Raw genomic sequence first — 16,895 nt, 5'->3', positions numbered from 1 at the left:
GGGGGGAGACCGGAGCCAACTTGTCCCGGATCCCTTTATTCGCCGCCGGAGCCGCCGTCTCTCCCAACCCCCGCGTGTATTGCTGATCGGAGGGACGGAGCTCGGTCCTGTGTCCGCCCCGCTCCTTCCTGCCCGCACCATGGAGTTCGCCCAGAGGAAGAGGAGCAGGAAATCCCAAAGCTTTAAACTGGTCAACGAAGGTAAGGGGGGGGCGACCGGCCTTTGTTCGCTGGCCGGGGGCAGCCCCGACTTTTGCCCCGGGGGGAGCGGGGCGTTATGAAACGCTGGCGCCCCCGGGCCGCCGCTCCCTCCCGGCTCTGTTATTGAACTCCGCAATCCTCTCCCTGAACTCCCCGAAACCATTGCACGCCCATCTTTTTTTTTTTCTTAATTTTATTTCTTTCGCCCTCTTCCCGTTTCCTCTTTCTTTTTTTAATTATTTTTTTGCATGTGTGTTACGTGTTGTTGCAAAACCACCACCTCGAGCCTCCCCACCACCACCTCAGGTGGACGTGTTATTTTTTTCCAAGCAAAGAACCTTGCACAAAATAAAGTTGGATCGTGTTTAGTGGTGAATCCTGCTTGGGCGGGGGGGAGAAAAAAAAATCGGGAAGCGAGGAAAAAATAATGACACTTGAGCAGCGACAGAGCTCCTTAGTATTCAACTCTTGTGGATTTATTGTATTTGGGGTGGCTTTTTTCCTCTCCTCGTCTGTGTACATCCTTGTATTTCAAAGAAAAGCTGAATCGAGATCGCTTTATTAAAAATCCACGCAGGTAATTAATTGTACGTGGGCAGGGGAGAGCCGCTGGCGTGTAACTTGTTCGCTCGGGGTGTGTTTGCTTTTGGAAAAGAGGATATTTTAAAAGGGATCGTGAGGGGAGAAATATTTGAATTCATGTCGGGCAAGAAGCACAGCTCTGTGTTTCAGTCTTCTTGTTGTTGTTTTCTTTAATTAAAGGGGAAAAAAGATAGAGCCGCTGGTAGGCATTTTCACAGGTGGACTTCCCAGCCCTAGGGATTTATTTTGGTTGGGGATTTATCCCTTCTCCAGCCGATGAGATGTTTTTGCCCTGATGGCATTGATTCGAGATCGTTTCTCCTTTTGTGTTCTCAAGTATTGGACGGGAATATCTCCATGAAGCGCTGTGTGTGTCCTGCATGCCAAGTTCAGGGCAGGTACCTGCTTGGGTGTAATGTCACGCTGGTGAAAAGGGGGACACACACATGAGCGTCAAGATTTGCTGTCTGAGGAGTGCTCTGCAAAATAACGTGTGAAGCAAAGAAATTCAAAGATGGAAATAAAGTCACTTGGTGGGAATAGTAAATAATAACTGCTGTATTGTGGTAGGGGGGTCTGGGGCATCACACATGGTCCGTGTTAAAACTACAGGGGCAGGGACTTGCCAGACGTGTCTGAAATGCATTGGAGGTCTGTATCCATTAGCAAACCTATCAAGGGTGTAATTTTACAGAGAACGGGTTTGCTTTGTGGGGTTTTGATACTGAACATGCTCCCAACTTGCAGGCAGAGTTAGTGCATGACTGGGCTGGAGCATGGAGGTGGTGAAAGCAAAATGTGGAAAAACAAAACTGAAATTTTGCTTTTTTTTTCTTTCCATCCTAATGGGCCTGTAAAAAGAGTATTTGCCAGAAATAGGTTACTGTTTTGCTAATCTCAGTTGCCACTTCTTACAGGTTTAGATATGCCTCAGTGTATGAGACAATCTATTTAACCTTATGTTAATAGGTAAATCCAGTTATGATGGTACATTATTAATAATATTTTATCTGTGGTCTCTTTTTGGATGTAGAGTCAAATACAAAGCTATACTAAAAGCATGTGCTAGAGAGAAAATGATGTCTTTTTACTATGAGAGTGGAGGAGATAAAAATCAGGTTTTGTATGTGAGTCTGCACTCTCATACTCTTTTCTATCACTGTTGATTAGAAAGATAATTATGTATAAATAGTTGTCTCTTGTAATTAGCCTTTGCCTCTTGCAGGAGTTACTCTGTAATGTCACAGTTTAGTGTTTACTGTTGTGAAATTGATACAGTCTTCCAGTGCCTGGACTGGGACATGCAAGGCAGAAAGAGGAAACCAAAGAGAAAAGGCTATGCTGTATGAATTGGTTGGTAGCACACCATCTGCTATTGATGTGTGCCCATACAATGCTTATTCTGTCCCAAAAATTACTTTGAGCACCTTATCACAATGATCAATAGTGACCAAATCAAGAGAAAGTCCATTGCTGTGCTAAAGCACAGCCACCTCTGGGGTGAAATGTGGTGACTTTAAGGCAGCAGCTGCAGACCAGAAGAATATTGTGACCAGCTGGATGTGCAGGGAAGTGCTAGAGAAGAAATTGGGTGTAATCTGTATATCAAAGGACCATGAGTCCGTAAGTCATTTAAGTCCTAGTTTCCACTTACTTGCTTCCACAGATCTTGAATGTCCTTAAGAGGATCAAGGTGCAAAGTGTGGCAGGTAGACCCTGACTGGCTGTGGCCATCAGGTGCCCACCAAGCCACTTCATCACACCCTCTGCTCCACAGGACAGCTAGTGGTCATGGAAGGCAGCATAAACCCTGCCAGTTTAGTCTCATAAAAGAAGCTTTTACTTCCTCGATGTCATATCTCAGACTTCACCTTTACCCATTTCATTGGCTGGGCGTGCTCGGGAAGCAGAGGAATCCTTTGTGTAGCACCTCATCCCTGACCTCTCCAGTTCTGTGGTGTGTTCTGGGTTGTTTCCCCCTCATTTTCTTTCAAGGCCCTTTTCATTCTGTAGAATTGCTAGGCTCAATTTTAGTTTACATACTGGGTTGTTCCTCCTCTTGTGCCTTTGAGACAGTTGTACTGTACAAATAAACACACCTAACAAAAAAGTGACTTCCAGGAGACTTTTCCAGTCCTGTGCCTGTTTGGTCAGAGGTGCAGGTGCGCTGCTTGTGGAAGGAGCTGCTTATGCTGCCCTCCACTTTTGTTACACCTTTTTAAGTGAATCCTCCCGAAGTCCCTTCCATGAGTTAATCTCTGCCTCACTTTTTGTGAGGCAAGTAAACATAAAACCAGTCTAAGGAGGGAGTAGCTGAGAGCATTGGGAGCTGGGAGGGCATGGAAGGAGTCAGGTGGGGAGGTGGCTCTTTCAAGACACTGAATATATTGTTCAGTCTTGAGCGATTTGCCGAAGGACAGAGTGTGTGCCAGTATCAGAGTCAGAAATAGCATCCACGAGAGCTGCCTTGAGATACTTTTCTTTTACTTGGACTTACTATTTCTCTCTGTGTAAACAAAGCTCTGGTTTTAGTGAGCACCTGCCCGGTGTTACAACAGAGACCTTCACAGCAAAATATTCTTTTATTTAAAATAGAAACTTAGTGGTGATTTTTTTTTAAATATCTTGTAATATCTCTGTATATGAGATGCCAGTGCTAATTCTTCAGGTCATTACAGTCATTAATTTCTATAGGTGAATATTTAAAGGTGTCACTGATCCTCCTTTCTTCAGAATTGGGAGGCCAGTGACATCAGTATTAGTCAAGCCAGCTGAGCAATAGAGCCCTGATGTACGTTGCTGATTCCTTACTGAGGTGAAGTTTGAAAGTTTGCCTTGGTTTCTGGGAAGGTGAAGTTTTCATTATAAATCTGCTTTCCTTCTGTAAAGCAAGAAGCCAGATAATTGGCATCTGGTGGGATAATTTGCTGTGAAAATGAACACAGTAATTTAGGGCAGGCATAGCTATTCCCTAAAATCTGTGAAATATTTGAGCTGAGTCTCTCCAGTGTGAGCAAAGGTTTTTTAGGAGGTGCTGATACAGAGCACATTTTCTGTGGTTAATTTGATGTACATGAAATAAACTGCAGATATATTGATAAATTGTGTAGTAAAACTGTAGCAATGTGTTCAGTGTTCATTTTTTCCAGATCACTTGAATTCTAATTTTTTTTATCGTTTTTCATTCCAGATTACCATCATGAGATATATAAGATCTCTGACTACAGCAATGATGTTAATGGGGAGACCAAAGAAACACAACCAGTTTTTTTAGGTATGTGCTTGTGTTGATTAATTTTCGAGCAACATTGCGTGGCCATTTGCAATTAGGGAGGAAAAAACCTCTGTGCAAGCACAGAAAGCGCCTGCCATTGTTTAATATGACGTTCTTTTCAAGACCCTTTTATTCTATGAATTGCCAATATATCCTTTATTAACACTGCTAAAAGTTGTAATTTCAGACATAAATGTTTATTAGTGTCTACACACAGTGCTAATTATCACTCACTCAGAGAGCCAGATGCTGACTCTGCAGTTTTGCAGCTCTGTGCTCACCCCATTTACATTGCATATTCCCTGGCATGCTTCACTGGCAATAGTTTGTGTAATTGGGGTATTACATCTTTGACATCTGGATAACAGAAATTCAATTTCCAGGAAGCTGCTATTTGTTTGGTTTTGCTTCTGCCTTGGGTGGGATAGAGGATTAATGTGCTGTCTTAATGTAATGTCCTTTCACCTCTGGAGCTTGCCTGCTAATCCTGGCATGGCAAAATTAAATTAAATCAACAGTTAAAAATGTGTAAAGAAAATACGGAAGTAATATAGAGTCTGCAGCATGATATGTATTACAGCATATCAGTGATTGTCTATCAGTGATCCTTTACCTTTCTTGTGTGCTTTTTATCCTCTATAACTCCTCAGTTGCAGAGTGCTTCTTCCTTTCCTGCTTCTATCCCCTTCCAGTTGCATCCAGGACCTCACCTGGATAAAGCCCCTCTTGGCAAAGATTTGGCAGGCTAAATTCAAAGAAGGAGGGGCCAGTTTTTTGAGCTGTATAAAGCAAGCTTGTGAACACTCTGTTCAGGCTTTGGAGAAAGCAGATGCCTTTGCACCAAGAAACTTGGGAATATCTGCCTCTCCTTTTCAGCACCAGGAGCCAAAACATTTTTGTGGGGTGATTTAAGGTTTCTGTAGCCTGTGTGTGTTGCCCCCTGGAGCCAGCAAGTAGCGCTGAAATGTGGGAATTGGCACCTGAAGTTACTCTGCGTGAAAAATGCCTTTGTCTCCTAAATTCATAGTGCCACATCCTCTTCCAGAGGTCAGCAACAAATGGCAGAGAATAGGAGGATGTGTTAAAACAGGGATTGGAGCTGCCTTAAATTCCCTTCTCAGATTTTCACCATTTGAGCAAGTATTTCTTCCCTATACTCATTTCCAAGAAGAAGCAAAGGCCACTGCTGTGCTTTGTGTTTGGATTTCATGTTCTGGAAGCACTTTTGGAGAAGTCTGATAAACCTGATGGAGTGAGCTCCACCACAGGTTTACTTGAAATGCTTTTTCTTCCAATTCATGAAAAGCTTGGCAAGAATTAGGCATCAGCCAGGGTGCTCTAAGAATGTGCAGAAGTCTGTGCTTTGACATTTGTGCTGTGAGTCAGACCCACTGATCTTGGTTTTGACTTGGTTGTGTTGTCCTTAGATTTGTTTAGGTTTTTCTTTTTTAGTAAGTCCAGCTTTTCATTGTGACTGAAAGTATTCTGGCATTTAAGTGCCTCAAGTTCACCTATTTCAAGAGTCAGTCAGAATTTAACCTTTAAGAATGTGAATCCTATCAAGGATCTTCCTTATCAGGTATAGTCAGGGTGTAATCACTGCTTCACTTGATTTCACTGCTTTATCCCAAAATTTATCTCTGAAGGACGTTTATTCCAACTTGGTGATTTAGAGTCAGGTTTGTTCTCCAGTTTAAGTGATCCATGGGATCAGCAGCTGAAACCTCAGTGTGATGCAGCCTTTAGTATGGAATGGATGCTATGATACAGCATTGAAACTATTACCTTTAGGGAAGGTAAAATGTTAGTGGCAGTCTACAAATGAGTGAAGCTTTATGACGAATGGGATGTGGAAATGCCTTTGTTGCACAACTGAACATGTTAACTCAAAATTGCTATTGAGAAGAGGGGAGCTGCTAGGGTAAATGAGTAAATCAGAAGAATCCAGTTTGTTTAATGTACAGATAAAATAAGGATGAGATGTCAAGAAGGACCTGATGAACCTAGATGGTGTTTTTGCACCAGCATAGATGGGCACAATACAGCTTTGTGGAAATGTAGGCTGAAAATTGGAGAAAGCTTCAATGCAATTAAAGGAACATGGTACTGGATATGACCTGTGATGGCTGCAGTGATGTGGAGTCCAACTGCTATCTGAATAGAGCTTGGGAAGTTTTCTCATGTAGTGCAGTGTTGGGAGTGGGGATGGGGTGGCTTGTCCTCTCCCCCAGTCCTTTGTTCTGATAAGATGATGAACAAGAAGTCACATCTTTCTAGATGAAGGACATACTAACCACAGTCTTTACAAGATTCCAAGGGAATGTGGAATATCACTGCTATATTTTGTGGATGAGGACTGGCATGTCTTTTGTTTTGAAGGAGATGGCTTAGTTATCTGGTACCAGGACAGACTGCTCAGCCTGAGAAGGAGACAGCCCAGAGTGAAATGCTTGAACCTCAAACATGGGTGAAATTTAAAACAGACCCGACTTCCGTTTTTCCAGTAAAGTCATAGGGCTGCTAGCCCAGACTTGGTGTTACAAGCCCTTGAAGGGACTATGTACACTTGTGTCTTGTGGACAGTAATGATTAAACTTACACTGTCTATTAAAAAAAATCTTTTGCATACACCATATAGGTTTTTTCCAGTCTTAATATTTTTATTACCAACACAAAAAAGTGGAAATACAGTATACTTCCAGACTGAGTGTTTTTACAATGCTTTCAACTTGAAATTCAGGCTCTATGTTTGAAAGGTTAATGCAGAAAACTAATTATATTATCCTGGTAATCAAATGTGTGATGAGACATTTGTCTGTGTAATTAACAGTGAAGAACTTTTATAGTTTCATAAAATTGCATGCTACGCACAGTGTGCTTGGAGCATTTGTTTTGAAGAGATGTCCAAAACAGAGATGTTTATGACTGATATAAAGTGGAACTGAAATGTACTGTAATGCAGGTGTCTGTGCATTTTACAGCATTTCACATTGTTGAAATGGAAGGCAGCAGATTAATAACTTCGCTGTGTCATGGTAAAAATAAATAATGTGTTCTTGGAGGAGGGGAGCAATGCATAAGTTACTCACTAATTTCAAGAATTTATTCTGTCCCAGAAATTATATCCTTTGCAATTTATTCACAGAGAAAAAGTTGACTTAACTAGTAACTTCACAGACTTGTGTTACTGTTAATAGGATTATATCCCAAGTCTGGTTTTTGCAGTACTGGCTTCTGTAATTAAGACTGCATAGAAGTTTATTTTATGGATCTGTGTTCTCTAATGATCTAACTTGGTAAAGTATTTCCCTTTGGGGCTAAAACGTGGTCTTGGCCTGGGATATTTCCAAGAGCTGGGGGAAGTTGATGCGTATCTATTATTACTTTTTTAATTATATGGCCCCATTAATATATACTTTTATTGAGTAGTTGCTCGCTTGTCCTTTCCCAAGTGATTTAGCTGGCACAGTGTGGCATGGAAGTGTGTAAATTTGGCTTCTGTAGCTTCTCCTGTTGGGTGTTTTGAACCTCTTTCACCAGGCTCTTCCAAAAATTTACTTTGTTTGTGGTGGAATTGGTGGCTGGGCCACCTGGTATGACCCAGTTTCCAGGGAAATAACCCCAAAAGCCTGAATGCTCTCAGAGTCTGATCCTGGGTTTGATTCTGCAAATTTCTTTGCTTACATTAGTGTTTATGGGGTTTAATAACTTTGTTTGTCTCATGATAGGCAGGGTTATCAAACCATGTGTTTCTGTGCTTGCTTTGTAAGAGGTCTGATTTGAGGGTGATCCAGTTTTCCTGCATGTCTAATTCTAGTACTTTGTGTGATGACATGAGCATAGCAAAGTGCTTTGAGGTGATGTTTTAGAGCATTGCTAAGATGCCTCAACTCAGACAGCTTCAATGTCCCCACATGTTAGTTTAGCAGAGTCAAATTCTCCAGCTTGTAACTCATGCTGCTTGTGTGACCCTCTGACACCGTTCATGACCACTGCTCTCCCTGCTGGCTTGGGGTTTAGGTTTTTAATTTGCCAAGGATGTTGTTGCCTAAGTGTAAATCTTGTATGCTGGCAAAGATCTGGGTTCACTTTTTTGGGAAATGTGTGCTTACCCCCTCAGTTTAGTTCACGGATGCCCAATTCCAGTTATGCACAGAGAAGCCACAGTAAGATCCACGTGACTGGGGAGACCTTTGCTCTGATAAGGATTCATGCACATGGATCCTCTACTTTCCCCATGCTGACCTCTGCAACTTTCTGTTTCAGAACAACTTGTGGTACAAGATGACCCAAAAATACCTAGATTTTTGAAAATTATGATTTGATGTGGGTATAGTTCTTGCTGAGAAGGGATGCTGAGCTTCCTTCCAGGATAACTGTCTCTGAAGGAAATACCTGAACACCGTGTAGCATTCCAAAAAGTGTTTTGGTGAGTTCAGCCTGGTTGAGCAGTGGAGACGTGTGCCCTGAGTGTACATGCTTCCTGATTCCTTGAGCTGAATCAGCCCTTTACAGTCTTCAAACACAGCAGGCGAGTTTTGCTGGCCCCCTTCCAGCGAGGGCAGCATTCAAATGGCATCTAATAAATTGCAGTTTAATATGCTTAATTATATAACCCTTTGCACTTACTTATTATTTTTTTTGTTGAGCTTTCACACCATATGCTTCAACTTCCACTTTTTCTCACCTCTGAAGCCTTGTTTCCATACAAACCAGGCTCCTGTTGTCAGCTCACATGTGTTTGTCTGGCTGCCTGTCGCTGCCATTCCTACCCTTGCAACAGCTCCACCAATTTCAGCCTAGTTGGACACAAAGGTGGAAATCTGAGAGAAAAGTAACTTCAGTAAGCAGCCTGATCCAGGAGAAATCCCTATTTGTATGTTCAACAAAGGAAAAAATTCCATAGGTGTTTCATCTGTCCAAAATCCATAAAATTAAACTATAATTAATAGAAAAAAATGTATTTTCAAAGTCAGCTTGTGAATATTTCCCAAAACATATGAGAAACATAAATGTTAAAAGTAAAGGAAGGAATTGCAAAATACTGGACAAAGAGAGCATGATGGGTATTTGGTTTTGTGAGTTGAAGGAAGGAAATATCAGATACAGACATTTGTAAACAGAATTTTAATTCTGTTCACCCATTTATACACTTTAAAACATACACATTAATACAGACATGGTTGCCACTTTTGTGATACTGGGATAAAATTAATGCTTGAACATATCAATATGGTCACATACAATTTTATAATAGTTTGCAGTGCTATGATAATATTTGATAAACTGTTCAGGGAAAGTATAATAAGGTGTTGGTAGGCAGTGTGATATATTAAGTTTAATAAACATAATAGTGACAAGATGGACAGGCATATAGGAGCAAAGAGTGTAATAAATAAATTATCATTAATATGTTGTTAGCTGGAGTTGTTTACAGGCCTGTTGCTTCAGACAGCTGCACACTGAGCACATGGATGCTACTGCAGCCTGGAACAGTTTTCTGGTTTCCATTTGTTCCTTTGTAATTTTAAACATTCTTGCAGCTTTTGAAGGAGGAAGTTTTTATGTCCTGTACACTTTCAGTAAGGAAATAGATTGAAATTAATTTTGAGGAAATTGCTGTTTATGTTGTGTAGCATTTATTAAAGGGCTTTGTTTTGGGGTTTTTTTTGTTGTTGTTGTTTTTATAAGATTACAGTCACATCACGTAGGAAAAAGAATAGGTTGGTTGTAAGGGGTCATTGTGGAAACAACTGTAACAGTAGTTATTTAAAATTGATAATATGTTTTTGTTATGACAATTGACATCTCTATATACAAGTTCCTAAACAGGGCTCTAACTTGCCATGGTTCTATTTGAGTAGCATTTTGTTAAGTGTCTTAGTGTTTTGCAAGTAACTTCAATGGTTTCAGATAAAACCCAGGGATTTACATGGGGTATCCAAATGGCACATCCTGTAGGCAGCCTTTGGAGGCATCCCCATCTCCTTGGAAATGGTGAGGAGCCCTGGTATGTGTACAGAGAGAGGCTGAAGTAGGCACCACTCTTCTCAGGCCTCAGCATCTATCTTAGAAAGCTTTGCACAGACAGATAATGCAGATTTCTATGTAATAAACTATTTTTTCCAGTGCTTTATTATTCTATTTAGCATTTAAAAGAAGGCTGGCTCTTCCACAGGACATACTAATTTGAGTTGTTGTGTTTTCTCTGTGCCCCATCTATTTTTTTTTTTCATTTTTAAATTACATGGTTGCTATCTGTGAAAATTATCAGCAGTGGAATAACTGATAACAAAACACTGTCCTTGGGCTCTAGAGCTAATAGACAAATGAGATAACCAGGGAGCAAGAAGTTAAAATCTGTTACTGGTGTTGCACCTATCTGCAGATTCAGACAGTGTAACATCATCTGCTCTCCACTCCTGTGGGGAGGATGCTGCTGTTTTTGATCAGCTAAAAGCTGGAAAAAGGCATGATTGGGAGAGGAGAGATGTAAACTTGCACTGAAGACTAAGTCAGGCTTATAGCCTGTAGGATTTTAATGTGCTTTCTTGCAAAAGGGAAGACATTTTAAAAACAAAACAAAAAACCAATAAACAAACAGAAAAAAAACCCAAAAACCCAAACCCCAACAAACAAGCTTACAAAGGGTGAATCTCCCTGTAAGGATCTACCTAATCAAAAAGATCAGTTTATGTAGGGTGCAAGTTTAGGGTTTTTTGTAACATAAATGTCGTGTCTTTTTCTGTCTGGAGTTCAGTATGCTCATGTCACTGTATAGGAAGACTTCTATATAAAGGAACAAGGGAACAGAATCAAGGCTGAATAAGCTCAATTAACATTAATATTTTATGTAATTGGGGAACGGAAATTTAATCTTTCTAACAACATGTCACCCGACCAGACACGTAGCACAGTCCCTGCACCCAGCAGGAGGAGGTGGGTGGGAAGCTGTTTTGATACTCACACACATTTTGCCATTGAGTACAAATCCAAATTGGTAGCTTAAGGCTCCCAGGGTAATGTTAAATGGCACGACAGGAAGGGATTGCTCCAGGCTGTGGTGTGGTGGGAACATTTGGAGCTGGGATAGGGGCAGGTTCAGCTGTGTACAGGAGAAATGCAGCGTGCAGTGTAGGACTGTATCTCAGTAATTGGAGTCCAGTGCTACTCTGCAGCCTTTCAAGGTTGGGAACTGCAAACAGTCAACCTCTGCTTGGGTTGGGGCCAAAAAGTGTCATTTTAAAGGAATTGGTGCTGTTACTGTTAATGAAATCACACCTGCACACAGAAATCTGCAGGCAAACCAACAAAATAAATAAATACAGTGCAGAACTTCCTTGCAGAGGGTTTTTCTCACTGTGTTAGCTGGAGTGGAAATGGTGCTGGAGTGTTGCTGTACGGAGTTGGCAAATATTTTTCTAAGTTTGGACTCGAAGCTTTCTTGCAAGCCGCCCACTCTCCTCGCTGGATCGGGGTGGGCTGGAGCCAGCTGGCAGCAGCCCAGGGAACCGGTGCACCAGGTCAAGCAGGAGATGCTGGGATCCAGCAGAGGTTGGAGCACATTGTTCAGCTCCTCTCCCCTTCTGCTCATTCTCCTCCTAGAACAAAACCTCTCTCTTTTGGATGTTCAGCACACCAGGCTTGCAGCAGTCCCAGCCACACTGAGCTCAGCCTGTGTTGGGGAGGGGTTTGCTGCTCTTTTAGCTGTCTGGTTTAGCTGCTCCCTAAACGTGCACCTAAGTTTAGGCAACTGAATGGTGCTATTGAGTTGATAAAATTGTTCACATGCCTGGAATTTAGCACACTTTCAAGTACCTTGTTGAACCAGAGACGGCACACCTTGTATCTTGGATTTTTGGAGAGTAGGTTTTTTTTTTCTTCTAAAGTTTCTTTTGTACAGTTGCTTTTCCAAAAATAGGTTTATTTAGGGAAGCAGGAATATAAATTGAATAGAGGATACCAGGAATTATTGTCTTAAGTATTCTATAAAGGAAGGTTGATTCATCAGTTTCTAGATCTTACTTATGACATTTGCTTAGGGTATTTGATTTTTCTATTACCAGTAAGAAAACCAGAAGCTTCTTTCTTCAGAAAGGGCAATGAACACTTCCTTATTACTCATGAAATGCAATGTGTGCTTTAACAAGCAAAACAGGCTACTATCTGCCCAAAACACATCTATTCATTGTGCAATCAGCAGTTTCATATGTAAAATTAATACTTAAATGGTGCCAGGCGTATTAAGTATGCAACTTTTATTATTTAAATGCCCTGAATTTATTTGGAACAGTCTAATTCTTCTGGTATATATTTTCATTTTCTTTTTGGAATCTACGTGTTTAAGACATCCAGCAATTCAGCTATCTGCAGTTACACACATATTAGCTACTGTTTAATTTATTCCTGTATAATCCAGTATTACTGAATTCTGTGGAATAAGGAACTAATTCTGTTCATTAAAATCAATAGACGCAGTGCTGTTCTGCATGTGTTTGGTGTGGTGCTTTCTGTGCTTTATTTTTTCTTTTTGTAGGATCTGTCCTTGAGCATACATAAAGGGTCTGATCCTTTGGGCTTTACTCAGGGAAAATATCCACTGATGTCAATGCCTGAATAGGATCAGTCTCTTAAAAGGACAGTTTATTTGAAATTGCTGTGGCTATTATTATTTCCTTCTGGCAAAAAAATAATCTTACTCATCAAAGCCTTAGAAACAACATCAAGAACGCCAAGTTCAGCAGGTCTTCCAGGCATGAGAGCTGTCAGCCATGGCTGTGTGGAGGCATAGCCTGGTACATCCAAACAGCCATTCAACCATCCCTTTTCTTTCTCCTTGTTATTTATTTATTTATTTATTTGCTCCAACTCTTATTGGCATCTAAAACCACTAATTGCTACCCATTACTGTTTTTGCTAATTTCCAGTGATAACTGTGGCTCTGTTTTCATTAGGAGATGAAAGCCGGGAAATTAAAAAACAAATTACAGGGATGAGAAGATTACTGAATGACAGCACTGGAAGGATCTATCAACGAGTTGGCAAAGAAGGAGAAAAACTGAAGGAGGAGCCCCAAGATTTAGACTTAGCCTGGGCCCAGCGCCTGAACCCCCCTGCGGAGTCCCAGGCGAGCCTTCACCCGTCCCAGAGCGGAGCATGGAATGAGCTGTCACCCCAAGCCAGCCATCTGTCAGGGCAATATGGAACCCGATCCAAAACATTCCAAAATCAGGCTCGAACTGTGGCATCCAATGGTATGACCTGTTAGACACTGAGAACGGTGCCTTTTTTTTCCCCCTCTCCTTGTTCTCTACTAAGTATCTGCCTTTGTTGTGATGATATATTGTAGCACTGCACTGAAAGCAGTTATAGTTCAGAGTCTACAAAATGAGCACATAGTTATCACTTCAAAAAGGTGTGAAAGTGGGCACTGTACATTCTGCTACCATCTGTCTTAGCTTTTAAAATGGTGATAGGATAGAATTACTCAATGCCTTTACAAGCTTCATTTCTATAGAGTACTTACTAAAACAGCTTTTGTCATTGTTATTAAATTCATGGCTAATTAAATGTCAACCTCTACCACTCTTCTTTGCTGTGAGTAATGTAGCACTGTTGTGACACCACTTGTGGAGCAGGATTCTACTGCCTTTCATAAAGGGATGGCATCAACCTTACAACAGGCCACTGAACTGCAGGTACAAAATTCCATCACAGCCTTAGGCTTTTATTCCAATGAGACTATTGGAGAAAAGAGATGATGGAGTCTACCTGTGAACAGCATGTTCTAGAGTGCGGCCAGTCCAGTACTGGCAGAGAATTCTGCCCTGAAGTAGATGGCAGTGTGCCTTTAAAATGCCTTTTTTCTTATTAAATCCCAGAGAATAGAAGTTTTGCTGCCAGATTAAAAAACTCTGCTGTCAAAATCTCACCATAACAATCTACTAAATATGGAAGGACCCAAAATTCATCACACATCTCCTTCTTTGTCCTCAGAGGCCCTGGGCACTGGCAGGGACAGTTCTCTGCATGCACAGAAGTGCCCAAGCCTGCATAGATTAGGTGCCTTGTTCCCAAATCCAGAAAGTAGGTGGAGCAGCACCTCTATCCCCTCAGGGGCCTGATTCAGCATGTGAGCTAAAATGTGTTGACAGGATTTGGCCCTATATGCAAGAAAATGTCAGCTTTGATTTTTGTATGTGAAGGATTCAATTGACTTATGATCTCTTACAGGTTTGAAGTGGTCAATGGGACATGGAAGGGTCAGGTTGAGCAATCTCTTGGGCTGGACAGGAGAAATGCCCAGTCTCTCAGCCCTTGGGGGAGCAGCCCAGGAGGCACCTCCCTCTGCAGCTGTCCTGCTGCTGAAAGGAATGCAATCTTTTGGGTTATTACATAAAGGAGGGTGTGGGCCTGTCCTCTGGCCGCCCCGCCTTTGAAAAGACAATCTGTGTAGCAGTTGGGTTTGTGGTGTCTGCCTCTGATGGGCTGTTGTGATCCTGACTCCTGCTTGGGCTCCAAACCCTGGTCTCTAGGGAAGAAAAACTTTTGATGCATTTCTGAGCAGCAAGAAAAACTTCTGATGCATTTCTGAGCCCTGAAACTGCTCCTCACCCAGTACACACCTCTTCTGGGCATTTTAACAGCCTGATTCACCCCCATCCCTTGCATTGAGAGCCTGAGCATCAAACTCAGTATTTTAGATATTATTCAGAGGATGGACAAAGTTCTTAAAAGCTGAATGTAGAAATGCTGAACAATACTTCAAGGGAGAATTTACTCCTTGGTACTTAGCGTGGTGTTTAAGTTTCCAGAACAAAACTGCCAGATGTGATGTTATTACCTGGGGCTGTCAGGTTTAGGTCATCACTGGGAAATGTTCAGGCATCTATAGTAGGTGATCTGAGTCCAGAAACTCTTTCTGTCCACTGTGGATAGATACTATATAAAAAATGAAGATATATGTTGTAGGCCACCTGAATTGCTCAAAGTTGAATGTAGTAGACACATCAAGTCCATCTCAGTGGTGCACTTATCTACTCACAGGGTAAGGTGGTTCAAGGAGAGGCTGGAATAAAGGTCTAATAGGTGCTGGCATAGAAAACATTCACGAGAAAGTTATTGACAGTGATGCCTGGAGAGGGTTCCTAGAACAGAGGCTAGACAGAGTAAGAGAAATAAAGTAGGTATTTATTAAAAAGGCCTTCAAAGGATACCCCTTGGTCAGTGCAAGAGCCTGGCCAAGGCTACACCCAAGGTGAATGACAGGTCATGAGTTTTTCACTCTTTTATAAGTTTGGTCCATTGACATATTGGGGTTAATTGGCCAGTCACAGCTTCAGGTAGTGAAGTCACATTCTCCTAGTTTTGTTCCCCCCAATTTGCTTTTGTTCATACTTTTTGGGGCCTGGAAAAGGATTGTTTTGTCTTAGTAAACTGTGAAGAGAACTTGCTAACACTCTATATGAATTTCAAAGTTGTATACTGATGCAGTACAGAATCTGAAAAATGTGATGCTAAAACTTAAGGCATCAACTAAAATAAAAGAGAAGCAGGGCAAGCCTAGACATTGCTGCAAAAGAGGGAAGAGTAGGAACGTACTTGAAAACCAAAGGGATTTATTCCAAACCAGACTTAAGGTGGTGGTTCCACAAGTCAGGGTGTCAGGTAGACATCTGTGACCCACTGTTTTTAGTGGAAGCCACCTGGGACTACAGAGAGTGAGCACCATGTCTATCCTATTATAGACCGTAAACTCACACTTGAGTTTCATTTATTTTGTTCTGTACCAAATCCAGCAGTGATGCAGCAGCTGAATTGTTTTTGGGTTGCATGAAGATCATTTTCACTGGGTAGTTCTTGCATGCTTTTCCAGTATAAACTGGTAGCAATGTTAGTTACAGTGAGTGAATTCCCTCTCAGTAGATCCAGCTGGAAGAAAACATTGTCCTGGGCTGCTTACTGCTCACATGGGGGAAGCAACTTCTGTACTTGTGTCATCTCCTTCTCTCAGTCACACAGGCAGGTATCAAATTTGCCTGCTGGCCAGCTTCCAAAAGAGAGGGAGATGGCTCTTTAAAGACTCCTTCATAAAAATAAAAAGTCGGATCTCCATTTAAAATTAAAAATTGATTTATAGCAGTTGAAAAGGGTTGCTTTTGTCCTCTAAAAATGATAAAGATAGTGCTTAGAACAATGACTGAGAACACTCTACTAGGTATTTCTTACAACACAATAACTGATCAGAGGAGGGAGAATAGAAAGAAAATAAAAAACCCTCATGAATATGTAAGGAGTCAGTAGAACCCTGCTTTGATTTAAAATATTGGTGGTCTCTTTTCCCATTCCCAGTACCTATGGTAGATTTACATGGGTAATTTCTATCAGTGCTAATGGGGATTATAAAGTAAATCCCCTATGCCTCAATGGGAAAATAGACCCTGTGGTTTTCCATCAGGAGCCTGTGTGCCTGTGTGTTTTCATTAGGAACATGTTATATTGCAACAGGAAAGATGCACAGGTATTTACTGATACAATTTCTTCAAGTTTTCACGTGCAATTCACCATGATGTAGAGCCTTGGTTAAGAAGGAAACAAAAACCACCAACCCTTTTTCCCCCCAAAGTCTTTCAGATATCATTTCCAGAAGAAACCACTTCCAGAAGCCCTCTAGAGTATTGAATTCTGATCAAGAGAAAGGACAGGCTTTATCCCAAGGATTTTTTAGTCTAAAACAACTGAGAAAGGACTGAGGGAAGGATGGTCTTACTTTGTATTAGTCTGTTAATAAAACTCTCCTAAATTCTGGGGCTCCCATTTCTGGGGTACCTGCTTGTCTT

The 16,895-nt window shown here is 41.4% G+C and overlaps 1 protein-coding gene across 3 annotated transcripts in view; it reads left to right on the top strand.

Annotated features, from left to right (window-relative positions):
* The first annotated feature begins 6 nt into the window (after positions 1-6).
* The window catches only part of BEND7 (BEN domain containing 7), a 46,585-nt gene continuing 29,696 nt past the window's right edge, over positions 7-16,895 (top strand). For 2 of the 3 annotated variants that reach the window (XR_004082300.1, XM_031061323.1), the window contains exons 1-3: positions 15-200; positions 3,973-4,056; positions 13,011-13,310. Coding sequence is in view for 2 of the 3 variants with exons in the window: in XM_031061323.1 (XP_030917183.1) it covers positions 140-200; positions 3,973-4,056; positions 13,011-13,310 (445 nt within the window). In the remaining variant the exon portion in view is untranslated. Of the gene's footprint in view, positions 201-3,972; positions 4,057-13,010; positions 13,311-16,895 lie in introns of all 3 variants that reach the window. The other variant, XM_005426286.3, reaches the window with a different exon arrangement.

The sequence above is a fragment of the Geospiza fortis genome, unplaced genomic scaffold (genome assembly GCF_000277835.1).
Source record: "Geospiza fortis unplaced genomic scaffold, GeoFor_1.0 scaffold428, whole genome shotgun sequence".
Lineage (NCBI taxonomy): Eukaryota > Metazoa > Chordata > Aves > Passeriformes > Thraupidae > Geospiza > Geospiza fortis.
Note: the sequence above shows the minus strand (reverse complement) of the source record. Positions and strands in the feature narration are given on the sequence as shown.